This window comes from Scyliorhinus canicula, chromosome 11 (genome assembly GCF_902713615.1).
Source record: "Scyliorhinus canicula chromosome 11, sScyCan1.1, whole genome shotgun sequence".
Lineage (NCBI taxonomy): Eukaryota > Metazoa > Chordata > Chondrichthyes > Carcharhiniformes > Scyliorhinidae > Scyliorhinus > Scyliorhinus canicula.
The window spans coordinates 152,523,483-152,537,102 of NC_052156.1; the positions used below are offsets into that span (position 1 = coordinate 152,523,483).

General features: G+C 47.5%; 1 protein-coding gene across 1 annotated transcript in view; it reads left to right on the forward strand.

Annotated features, from left to right (window-relative positions):
* The window catches only part of LOC119973526 (carboxypeptidase A1-like), a 38,654-nt gene continuing 25,034 nt past the window's right edge, over positions 1-13,620 (forward strand). Inside the window, exons 1-4 of the mRNA XM_038811791.1 lie at positions 1-76; positions 6,805-6,886; positions 12,293-12,427; positions 12,533-12,631. Coding sequence (XP_038667719.1) covers positions 12-76; positions 6,805-6,886; positions 12,293-12,427; positions 12,533-12,631 — 381 coding nt within the window. The 5' untranslated portion in view covers positions 1-11. The remainder of the gene's footprint in view (positions 77-6,804; positions 6,887-12,292; positions 12,428-12,532; positions 12,632-13,620) is intronic.

Genomic DNA, 13,620 nt, shown 5'->3' on the forward strand with positions numbered 1-13,620 from the left:
TCCTGTTGAAAATGAGGGTCCTGTTGCTCCTCAGTGCCTTTCTGGTGGCTGTTAACAGCCAGACGACATTCATTGGGTGAGTAAATGTCCTTTTCCCTTTTTGTGTGGATTGTGGGAATCCAATCAAAAGGTGCAGTCAGAATGACAGCTTGGAAATGTCGCACCATGAGGGCCATTTGGGAGGTTGGGGTTTCACCCTCTGTGAAGCCAGGCTCATTGAACCAAGAACTGGAATTTTTCAAAAAGGTAAGTAATCCCATAGCTGGGACTAAATGCGGGACCCGACCCCATGCATTGGGCAATGGGATGCTGGGTGGCAGGTTACTGGTGGCAGCTGATTAAGCTGCTGTTGCCGGATCTCTGTCGCCTGTCAGAGGTGCTGGCCCAATCACAGGGTCAGCAGCGCGGCAGCTCAGCAGTGCCCCCAATAGAGGTGGTCACCTCCGAGGCTGCAAGGAGAAGAGAGCACCTCCATGCTGTGGGAGGTGGGGAAGTGGGCGATAATTGCCCAAATTAATTGGTTTAATTGGACACCCGCCTCCCCTGCTGAGGTTCTCAACACTGGTGATATCCCATAATATCCCGTGGCGGCAGGAAGGCGTTGGCATCCTTACCTCCCAGCTCTTCTCCACAGGGCTGGTAAATTCTCAGTTGGTGGCAAGTGAGATTTCTCTGTATTGCCCGCTTCACAGATTAACAGCTGTTTGAGTTTGGTTGATGCCAATAATGAGATAGTGGATCAGAGATTTAGATTTGGATTCATTGTCATGTGTACTGAGGTACAGTGAAAAGTATTGTTCTGCATACAGTCCAGGCAGATCTTTCATAGAATTTACAGTGCAGAAGGAGGCCCTTTGGCCCATCGAGTCTGCACCAGCTCTTGGAAAGAGCACCCTACCCAAGGTCAACACCTCCACCCTATCCCCATTACCCAGTAACCCCAGCCAACACTAAGGGCAATTTTGGACACTAAGGGCAATTTAGCATGGCCAATCCACCTAACCCGTACCTCTTTGGACTGTGGGAGGAAACCGGAGCACCCGGAGGAAACCCACGCACACACAGGGAGAACGTGCAGACTCCGCACAGACAGTGACCCAAGCCGGGAATCGAACCTAGGACCCTGGAGCTGTGAAGGAATTGTGCTAACCACAATGCTACCGTGCTGCCCTTTCATTACTGTTTCATGCTGTTTCATACATGAAAAAAAACATAGGACATACGATAGATACACAATGTAAATACATGGACGCAGACATTGGGTGAAGCATAGCGTACAATGCTACAACAGAGAGCGCATCAGAAGTTGGTTTTAACCATTTTCTTTTCAAGAATTGAGTACAGTGTAAAATAGGCTGACAATTCGTTCCTTTTATGCTTGTGATGTCAACCAATTTCACCCCACCCCTCCCCTCCACGCACCCAATGTATAAGAATGGGACCACATGCCACCCTGACTGCTGTGTGGTCTAGTGAGGGACAATAGTAAGGGTGGGGATGGGAGGCAGCCCTCCCACATCATCTGGTTTGAGTTTGCATTGCCCGTAGCCCCACTGCAGTCAAACCAGGAAAAAGGAACCAGTTTGCTACAAACTTAAGCTTATTTTTCTTTTGCACTGTTGGCTGTAGTGGGTGATCCCCCTGTGAGCCTGAGGGCTCGATTTGGAGCCAGGGACCCCATACGGAGGCCGATGGCTGCACTGTAAATGCAGCTAAGGCTGTTATGGAACCACACCGATAACGCACTCTGAAATTTAGTGGCTCTTATTAATGCATCTCGGTCACTCTCACCAGTCCCCTTGTGGTTTATTGCAAAGGCTCATGTTAAGCAATGCCATCAAAATGCAAAGTCATGGTGAACGGATATCAACACACACCAGTCCTGAGGGTTGCCAACTCTGGTTAGACCCATTCCTGGAGATTTCATCACATGATCTCCCACTTCCAACCCTCCCCACCCACACAAAGCTGCCGCTGGCTGCTTGCCATGTTCACCCGTGTTGTGTAACACCTTCCCAAGGTCAAACAGAAAGCTAACAGACTCCTCCAATATTTTTCTAACCAGTAAACAAAAGTGTTTGAAAGGATTTTTAAAAGCACAACTTTTTTTTTTATTGCCCTTTAGATTTTTCTGCCTGGTTTTGTTGGCAGCTCTCTAACCTTCAATTCCTACAGACTCACAAGGTGGTCCTGGAGAGTTGACAAACCTACAATCAACCCCCTTCTCTCTTTGGATCCTGATCTGAGCTGATAAGTGACCTTCCTGATAAATAGGGCTTGAGTAGTGAGCGCAATGGGTGACCAAGCACATGGCTAAAATTTCTTTTGTATTAACAACAGAGAATAAAATGAGGAAGATAATTGGAGGCTAAAGCAGAGAGAAAGAACCACTGTCAATTGACCAGAATCATAGAATCCCTACAGTGCAGAATGAGGCCATTCGGTCCATCAAGTCTGCACCGACCCTCCTAAAGAGCAAACCCCTTAGGCCCACTCTATTCCAGTAACCCCATCTAAACAGCACATCTTTCGGGACCGTAGGAGGAAACCGGAGCACCCGGAGGAAGCCCACGCAGTCACGAGGAGAACGTGCAAACTCCACACAGATAGTCAACCGGGGCGGGAATTGAACCCAGGTTCCTAGCACTGTGAGGCAGCAGGGCTAACCACTGTGCCGCCGTTCCACTTTGCCTCCTTCCCCTGCCCATAGAATCCTGCAAGAAGGTTACCCGTGTGATTTGCCGGCCCCCTAGAGCCCACTCATACGCGCCCTAGTCAGGTGCACCCTGTGCACCACCTTGAACTCGATTAGGCTTAACATCGCACATGAGGAGGTGAAGTTGACCCTGTGAAGTGCCTCACTCCACACTCCCCCACCAAAAACTAAAACCAGCTCACCCTTCCACTTCCTCTTTACTTCCTCCAATAATGCCTTGTCCAATTCCAACAACTGCCCATAGACATCTGAAATCTTACCCTCCCCTAACTCGGCCAAGGACAGGGCCCTGTCTATAAGCAAAGGCATTGGTACCGGGGAGATGAAAGAAGCTCCTTGCGTAAAAAAGTCACACACCTGAAAATACTTCAATACATTCCCTCTCAGGAACTGAAACCTCTCTGGCAACTCGTTTAGGCCTGCGAACCTATCCTTCAGAAACATGTCTATAAGATATATATCTTTCCATGCCCTAAGCGATGAATCTAAGCCAAATGGCACAAACCTATGGTTCCTGCAAATCAGAGCCAGCAGTGACATGCAACCCAGTTTAATGTGCTGCCTGAACTGATTCCACTGCCTTACAGCGCCGAGCACCCGGGTTTGATCCCGAATCCCGGATCCGTGTGGAGTTTGCAATCCTCCCCATGTCAGCGTGGGTCTCACCCCCATGACTCAACAATGTGCAGGGTAGGTGGGTTGTCACACTAAATTACCCCATAATTGGGGAAAAAAATCAACTGATTCCATACCTTCAAAGTGGCTATCACCACCAGACTCGAAGAGAATCTAGCAGGGAAAACAGGAGGGGTGAAGTAACCAGGGCCCTCAGACCCGACCCTATGCACAAAACCTCCTCCACCCCCCCCCCCCCCCCCCCCCCCTATATAGAGTCCAGATCCTTGAACCACCCCTGCACCTTATCAATATTTGCCCAGTAGTCACATAACAGATTAGGTAATGCCTATCTCTTTGCAAAAACATCCTACCAATCCGAGGGGTTCACCAGTCCAAACAAAAGCAGATATCAATTCATTAACCCTGCAAAATAAAGCCTTGGGGAGAAAGATTGGAAGACACCGGAACAAAAATAAAAGTCTCGGGAGAATATTCATCCTCGCCGTCTGCACCCCTCCCACTAAGGTCAGAGGGAGGGTGTCCCACCTTTTCAAATCGGCCTTCACCCCATCCACTGAACTAGAAACGTTACGTTTACGGAGCGAGGACCAGTTAAGGGCCAGCTGGATTTCCAGATACCGGAAGCTAGTTCTGGCCGGAAGAAACGGCAGTCTTCCCAGATCAGATCCCCTCCCCAGAGCTTCACCAGGAAATACTTACCCTTGCCCAGAATCAGTTTGTACCCCGAAAAGGAGCCAAACTTCCTGAGCAACTCAATTATCTCCCACACATTGGAGAGTGGGTCCGTGATATATAGTAACAAATTGTCCGCATTTAAGTACACCTTATGCTCCCTCCCATCATGCTCCATCCCCCTCCAGCTGTTAAAATGGCCTCAATGCAATGGCCAGTGGCTCAATTGCTAAGGCAAACAAAAGTGGAGACAATGGACACTCCTGCCATGTTCAGTTGGAAATAACCCGGGCTCAGCTCGCTGTGGGAGCCCTATTCAAAAGCACAATCCATTAAAAACATTTTGGACTGAATCCAAAGTCTCTTAAAGAGGTACCCCCACTCATCCCTATCAAACGTCCAGTGAGATAATCACCTCTGGCTCGGTCCTTAAGGAAGGCGACAACACAACATTTAACAATCTCTTAATATTGGCCGACGACCGCCGACCTTTAACAAATCCAGTCTGCTCCTCCGAGATGACCCCAGGTAGGCAGGGCTCCAAACGCAATGCCAACATCTTGGCCAACAAATAGAGTCAACAGTTAAGACCAAAATAGGCTGAGACGACCAACATTCCGTGGGATCCTTGTCCTTCTTCAGGATAAAGGAAATCGACGCATGCGCCAACGTAGCCGGCAACACCCCCCCCCCCCCCCCCCCCCCCCCCCGGACATGGAATCATTAAACCTGTCCAGCAGAATTGGGATCAACTGACCAGCAAATTGTTTGTAAAATTCAATGGGGAACCCACCCAGACCCAGCGTTTTGCCCATCTGCACTAACCGAATACAACTCATGATCTCCTCCGGCCTCATCAGCGTCTCCAACTCTGCCTTCTTTCCTGCTCCACCTCCAGAAAGGTCAACCCATCCAAAAATGGCTTCATTGATAAACCCTCCTCTGGGGGCTCTGACTCATAGAACCCACGGTAGAATGCCTCAAATACTTCATAAACCTTCTCCGGGGAAAAGACCAACCTGCCACCCAAGTCTGTAACCTGCACTACCTCCCGGGAGGCAGCCTGCCATCTCAGCTGGTGAGCCAACAAACGACCGGCCTTCTCCCCATACTCATAAAACCACCCCCTCGAGCACCACAGCTGGCTCACCTCCTTGCCCGTTGACAACAACTCAAAATCCATTTGCAGTTTCTTTCTGCCAATAACTCTGGTGTTGGGGCAATCGAGTGCTGCTGGTCCACCTTGAGAATGGAATCCACCAGCATCTGCCTCTCCACCTTCCCACATCTATCCCCATGTGCCGTATAAGAGATTATCTCCCCCTAATAACCACCTTCAGGGATTCCCAGAGCATGGAAGATGCGCCTGCCTTGTTCCTGTTGAACTCAATGTAAACTTCAATGGCTGAGGCTACAACAAAGTACCCGGGCAGGATTTGCAGCATGTGCGACTCCTCACCAGATAGCCAACACCAGAAGCCCTATTGTGCAATTTCTTGAGTAAATTTAATTGAGTTTAATTCTTCAATGAATAGTTTCTGATTCTTCCAGCTCTGTTTTCCGGCGCCCGCGCACCCCCGCCAGCAGTGGGATCTTCCGTTCCAGCAGCCAGCCAATGGGGTTTCCCATTGTGACTATCCCACCCAATCAGGAAACCCGCGGGCATGAGTGCGCTGCCGGCGAAGCGGAGGGTCTCGCTGACGGAGAATCCATATCTGAGATCTGTGAATTCAGAAAGTACCAGTCTGTGGGCTCACAATACCAGCTTTTCAATCCAGATAGACAGGATTAAGGTTGCACTTTTCTCTGACACCCAGAAAAAACATAGACACAATGATTTTGGGTAGCTTAAGGCAGTCCTAAGTCAAGGTCACAACCCTCCATAACTCTATGCAATGGTGTTCATTCACTAATGTCAATAGATATAAAATTGTGAGCTGCCAATGTGTAGTTTGATAATATATATTCCCAGTGTGAGACGGATGGGGGAACTCTACTCACACCTGAAATTCAACACGAACCTTAACCCTAACTCTGAGCCTAAAACGATCCCCCAGATTCACTCAGTGACACTGGAGATTGATTGATGTGGGAAATAGAGAAATGTCATGTTGGGTGATCCTCTAAGATTAAGTCACGTTGATGGAGCAAAGTGATATGATCTTTGCATTGAGCCCATGCTTAACCTGATCCAGGAGTGGAAGCGAAGAGAAGAGAGAAGCTTTTATTCCTTTTCACCGTCCCTTGCTATAAAAATGCATAAAGAGAAACAAGTGTTTGAACTGATGGCAGAGGTTGTTTAACCATCGGGTTACAGTTGGGGCTGGTTTAGCTCAGTTGGCTGGACTGCTGCTTTGTGATGCAGAGCCAGGCCAACAGCGTGGGTTCAATTCCTGAGGTTATTCATGAAGACCCCGTCTTCTCATCCTTTCGTCTTACAAAGGCGACCCTCAGGTTAAATCATTACCAGTCAGCTCATCCCCTCAAAGGGGGGAAGGCAGTCAGTGGTCATATGGGACTATGATCTGAAACAAGAAGGTGGCCCCTTCACTGCGTGTGACACAAGACCAACCTCCGATTGCAGGGAGTTGCTCTCCATGGCCTCATTGATAGAGAACTTCATCATCTAATGTTTGACACACAGCTACCACTATATGTCACTTGGGAAAAGTTGTGAGCAGTTTCTTTCTCAAGGGTTGAGCTGACATGCCTCATGTCCTGTGATTTTAGTTATTGCATGAAGATTTTCAATTCCTTTTCATTTTCACTTCCCACAGTGACCAGGTTCTACGTATCACAGTCAGCAATGAGGAGCAGCTTGCCTTGGTGAACTCCCTCCAAGAACAAGAGCACCTGAATGTAAGTTTGTCCATGTGAATGTAAATAAATGGAATTCAAGGGACATAAATTCATGAATATCTCTTTGTGCTTTATCACCCCCCCCCCCCCCCCCCCCCCCCCCCCCCCCCCCACACAACCTTCTTATTCGATCAGCGGACCACATTATCTTCTGCAATCTTAGTTGTGGTCTACATTATGATATCTGATGCTACCTGTAGGTTTCTCACTAAATTAAAAATGCTTTATGTATCAGACAATCTTGTATTATAGTTAAAAAAATACAAGTAATCACTGAACAGGAATCGCGATCAACATGCCTTAGTGAATCCCTGAAATACACAGACTGAAGAAATCAGGGCAAAATTATCAATTCAGAGCATCTAACACATTCTCTACTGGAAAATTCCTAATTTTCTCTTGTCAGATTTGGTAGAATTTGAATTTGGCCTGTAGTATAAAAGGAAGATTGAAATTAACAGATCTCTTCAATCATATCCAAGCATTGAGATGCTCCACCGTGGAAGAGGGAACTTTGAAACTCTTTCCCACACAACCTGCAGAAGTTGGGACCCAATTAGAAATGTCAAAACTGAGATTGATGAGGTTTTGGTGGGTGCTAAGTTTTATAAAACCAAGGCAGTTAGATGAAGTTAAGATATTAATCAGCCATGATTTAATTAAGTGGCAGAATAGGCTGGATGGTCAATTCCTGTTGCTAAGTAACTGGGACACTTACGATCTTCCTCCTCCTCCAGTAGGTAGGTGGGCCCTGTTGTACCTGTAAAATCTCTGATGCATTCGGTCAGTTTACTTACTCAAAGGTTTTACCCAGGTGCCCTGATTTGCGAGATGAACAAAGGACAAAACAGGTTCACAGTTTAACGCAATTTTATTCACATTTCTGTTATTCAATAAAATATGACTCAGATTCACAGCTGAGCTTTAGGTTTTACCCACACTTAATGAAGGAGGATGGCAGGCTTCGATCACTCGATGTCGGTGTCCTCTCTGGGTTCAAAACCCAGAGAGGACACCCTTCTTGTGATAGTTGTGCCTGGGGGACGCCCAGATTATCGCTGAAGATGTGTTCAATGGTCCTTTCTTTATACTCTTATGCTAGCATTGGGTCATAGGTATACACTCACAACTGGTCATTGTCCCATCCAGACCCCAACTGGTTAATGGGAAATACAGGATACTTCTGTTTATCGATAGTGATTCAATCAAGGCCCATTGTCCTCTGAAACTCCCCTTTGCCTGACCAGCCACCAGCTCATTAAGGAATCTGATGGTTTCTTTTGTTTGTTATTTTTCCTGCTGCAAAGTTGATCACCTGTGTCTGGAAGTTTGCTTGGTCTTGTTTTTTGGAGTGGGTAATCGCAAAGTCCATATGGCGGTAACAAGTTTCTGCATTGACTAGAGTGCTCTTGCAGATGGTCAGTATGAATTCCAGCCAGGGCCTCATGAGTTCCTGGCCTATTTGTAACTTCTCAGCCTGTTCTCAGTACTAGAACCCGCACATTCCTGATATACCCTGAGTAATCGGGGAGAGGCAGGGACAGTTGTGGAAAGTGAGGGGTGGGGGGTGACAGTTGACTTTTTCAGGCCTGGAAAATTTCAGGAAAGTTGGAAAGTTGGTGCAACTGGAAAGATGAGAGACTGGTATTTAGAACCTTTCTGGGCCTGCCGCAAGTTACATAAAACCAGTAGAATTATAGAACGTTACAGGACAGCATGTGTTAAATCCATTAGTAATATATGGTGAAAGAATTAGTCTGAATCTTGTCTTTTACCTGAAGCTGGTTTATTCTCATTAACTGCTCAGCAGAGACTCTTTCTGTTTCCTTCACACCAACTGGTCCAGTTGTGTCCGCTTAGAGGTGAGCCAATGCTTATCACCTTGTCTTTAGCAATGCAATTGTCTTTACAATGTCATTGCCAAAGGGTGTGGTTGCTGATACATTGACAGCGAGAGGCCATTTCACCCATCAAGTCTCTCCTTGCGTCACCTAGTCTCGTTTCATTCTCCTACTGGCTCCCTCACACCTATTGACCGTTTTCTATGATTATCTTAAAGAGGGCAGCACGGTGGCGCAGTGGGTTAGCACTGCAGTCTCACGGAGCCGAGGTCCCGGGTTTGATCCCGGCTCTGGGTCACTGTCCGTGTGGAGTTTGCACATTCTCCCCGTGTTTGCGAGGGTTTCGCCCCCACAACCCAAAGATGTGCAGGGGAGGTGGATTGGCCTCGCTGAATTGCCCCTTAATTGGAAAAAATGAATTGGACACTCTAGATTTAATATTTCTTATTATCTTTGATTATCTTAAGACTTTCCCCCCTTCTTTTACTGCCCCTCCAACCATTGAAAACAATATGGGCTGAATTCTCCATTTTGCCGGCAGCCTGGGGGGGGGGGTTCCCAATGACGTGGGGCTGACCCACAATGACCAGCCGGCGAAACAGAATCCTGACGGCGTGCTGAACCAGAAATCCGGTGCGACGGGACGGAGAAACCCGCCCTGTATCTCTATTTGTCATATCAGAATTCCCAATAATCTCGGAGATGTCCTTCTGTTCCCCTGTCACCTCCTCAGCTCCAGTGGAAAAAGCCTCAACTTTGCAAGTTTCTCTTTGACCCTTCAGCCCTGGTAACATCAGAGTGAATTTACACAGCATCTTTCCCATTACCTTTCCATTCGAAATATCTTTCATTGATTTTCCTTTGTATTTATGACAAAACAGAAAAGGTAAGAACACACAGGAAACAAAAACATAAAGATGAGGCATAATAAGTGAACTCTTGAGTGGTTGGTTAAAAAGCCGTATTATTAACTATATACATGTTGCCGCACGTTATTAAAACATACAGGGGTGTGTTTGAGGCCACAAAGGTGTAGCCTGTTAGTTGCCGTGGCAGGTTCAATGGGTTAGTTTACCCTCTCAGTGCCCTTTGGTCCCTCTGTACTTGTTTTTCCCTGCCCTCTGAGTGTTGCCTTCCCTTCTCCCTTCCCTGTCCCTAGCGGACATTGCCCCAAGATTAAAGGGCACCTGAGCTGGTTCCAGGTCTTCAGAGTGGCTACCACCACTGGGTTTCTTGAGTACTTGGCCGGGGAAGCTGGGAGTGGGACCGTGGCCAGCACTCAGAGGGATGTCTGCATACAGGAGGGTTCCTCCATTCGCCCATTCCCTCTCCAGCTCTTTTAGCCACCTTCTCACCCTTTCTGTGTTCCCCTGTTGTAGAATAGGAGATTCTGCAGAGACAGGCCCCCCCCTATTCCTCCAAGAGGAAGCAAGACTCTTCTACCATTCCTGGAGTATTTTTCCTGACCACACAGTCACCATAATTTGTTTATCTACCATGGTGAAGGCAGCCTTGGACATGAATATTGGGAGGGATCTGGATAGGAAAAGGAATCCTCGCAGCATGTTCATTTTTATTGTCTGCACTCTTCCCACCAGTGAGAGAGGGAGCGAATTCCACCTCCGCAAGCCTCTCTTTACCTCCTCCACAAGGCTGGACAGGTTCCACTTATGGATCCTAGTCCAGTCGTCGACCATCGGGATCCCCAGGTATCGGAACTATGTTTGAGCCAGTTTGACGCAGCGTTCCCAGCTCTGATTCCTCTCCCTGGGAGTTCACAGGGAAGATTTCTCTCCTGCTCAGGTTAAGTTTGTAACCTGAGAAGGCTCCGTTAAGAGTTCCATTATTCCTTCCATGCTGCCCAGGGAGGGTTTGAGACACAGATGAGTAGGTAATCTGCACATAGTGAGACTCTGTGCTCTCTCTTTCCCCTGTGGATGCCTCTCCACCCCTTTGCTGATCTGAGAGCGATAGCCATGGCTCGATTGCCAGGGCAAATAGCAGCGGGGACAATGCTTATCCCTGCCTCGTGCCTCTGTGCACCTGAAAGTATTCAGAGCCGGTGGTGTTTGTCTGTATGCTCACCATGGGACCGCTGTACAGTAGTTTCACCCACGAGGTGAACCCTGGCCCAAACCCAAACTGTTCCAGTACGTCCATGAGGTTTCTCCATTCAACTCTGTCAGAGGCCTTCTCTGCGTCCAGGGAGATGATCACTTCTGGGGTCTCCTTCCCGATTGGGGGTCATAACCACGTTCAGCAGGTGTCTGATGTTTGCCATTAGCTGTCTGCCCTTGACAAACCCGGTCTGATCTTCTGCAAATACCTCTGACATGCAACTCTCCAGTTGCTTTGCCAGGACCTTCCCCAAGGACTTTAATGTCAGTCTTCAGGAGTGAGATGGATCTATATGATCTGTTGGATCTTTGTCTTTTTTCGGGATCAACAATATCGAAGCCTGTACCAGCGTGGACGGCAGGGTTCCACTCGACAGAGAGTCACTGAACATCTCCCACAAGTGTGGGGCCAGTGCTGCCACAAACTTTTAATTGAAGTCCACCAGGAATCCTCCTAGGCCCGGTGCCTTCCCCGACAGCATGGAGTTGATGCTCTCCATGATCTCCCCCAGTCCTAGTGGTGCATCCAGTCCTTGTTTCTTTTCCTCCCTCACAACCGGTATGTCCAGCCTATCAAGAAACGGTTTCATCCCCGACATAAAGTCCTCTTTTATTGAGTCCCTGTGTTTCTGGAGCTCTATCGAAAGAAGCTCCATTAACTGCTCCATTGAAGAATGGACCTGTGTTTGTGTTGGTGACCCTGCTCGGTCTGCCATGCTTCTTCTCTGCTTCACCCCGCATTTTGATGTTGGGGTCTTCCTTTGCTGGCTCTGTGGCTGATTCGATGGCATTTCAGTCGGCTGGTTGTTAGTTGGGGCTGATGATGTGGAGGTTTTTGCTCCGTTTAATGGGTTAAAAGGGCCTGGTACAAAGTTGCCAAGAGAGAGTCACCTTTCGTGTGACTGCTCAGTTCGTGGCTGCCATCGCAATTCCCCCATTACCTTGTCTGCTCTTCCTGCAGTCTCCCTAAACCCACACAATATTGAACTGCAACCTATTCCAAGAAATAGGTTTTCTTATGTAGCATTTATGTAGCACCTTTCACAACCTTAGCCTGTCGCTAATGAAGCACTTGTGGTAAGTTAGAAATGCAGCAGCTAGCTCCCATGAAAGACACAGCGATAAGGGCCAGATATCCGCTTTAGTGATGTTGGGCCGAGGGATAAATGCAGGCGAACAATCTTTTATGTCCATCTGAGAGTACAGCTGGAGCTTTGGTTTAATCTGAAAGTTGCACTTACGGCAGTGCGGCACTCCCTCGGTTCTGTACTGGGTACATCGGCCTGGATTGTGCAATGTCTTGTGCAAGCTCAACATTACACTTTGCTTTTATTTTCTATTCTCCAGTTATAAAACCACAGAAACATTCAATTGCTCTTTTGTTGATGTTTCCTGTTTTTGCCACTGACCTCTATCCTAACAATTAATTGTATATTTCTTGTCATTAGATTGATTTCTGGTTGGAGCCAAGCAAACCCTTGCTGCCCATTGACATCCAAGTACCAAGAGAACATGTCCAATCAGTGAAAGCCTTACTTGAGTTCAATGGCGTTGGTTACTCCATCCTGATTGAAGATCTACAGGTACTTTCCTTTAACTGACCCCTTATTTTGTATTGCATTGCCCCAATCATCACTGCCAGTTAATATTAAAGCCAAATTGCTAATGACTGGATGCTAACCTTTCAGGCACTGATGGATGAAGAGGAGAAGGAAATGGTGCTTTCTCGACATATGGAACGCAACAGCCAAACATTCAACTATGCTTCTTACCACACATTGGACGAGGTAAAATCAAGCAACGAATAAATATCCTGAAAGCAAATATAACAGCTGCAGGTAGAAAACTTTGGCTTTGGGAAAGTCTTGGAGATCCTACATCTCACTCTTGGGCAGGATACAAAAGATTTTGAGTTGCAGGTGATCCTTCTCTCAGCCCAGTGTTCTCAAATTTTCCTATTTCTGGCTTCCCTGTTTTATTAATAGGCCTGTCAACAGTACTGCTCTGATATTTCCTCCCTTTATCCTCCTCAGCTCCAATGACATTTGTTATACTTCAGTTGTACAAAGACTTCATCGGACCCTGTGTGGAGTAGTACACTCAGTTTTGGCCTCCACATCTTAGAAACCTATAGTGACGTTGGACAGGGTAAAGTACATATTTACCAGGATGACATTGAGGTTTCTAAGGTGCAGTTATGATGACAGGTTTCATAAACGTGGCATATGTTCCTTTGTGCACACGGTGGCACAGGGGTCAGCTCTGCAGCCTCACAGCGCCAGGGACCCGGGTTCAATTCTAGCCTTGGGGGAAACTGTCTGTGCGGAGTTTGCATTTTCTCCCCATGTCTGTGTGGGTTTCCGCCGGGTGCTCCAGTTTCCTCCTACAGTCCAAAGATGTGCAGGTTAGGTGGATTGGCCATACTAAATTGCCCCTTAGTATCCAAAGATGTGCAGGTTAGGTGGGATTACAGGGATCAGGCAGGGGAGTGTGCCTAGGTTGAGTGCTCTTTCAGCGGGTCTGTCAGACACTATAGGCTGAATGGCCTCCTTCTGCACTGTAGGGATTCAATGGAAGACTGATGCATGGTGCGATCAGGGCATTTAAAACTTTTTTGGGTGAAAAAAGGAGAAACTATTTCCCCAGGTAGAGAAGTCAAGAAGAAAGGGACATAATCTTAAAATGAAAGCTCACCTAGGAAGGTGGAACTCTGGAATTCTCAGATCAATCATGATTCAATTGTTTGGTAGTACAGAAAGGAGGGGTTGGATGGCCT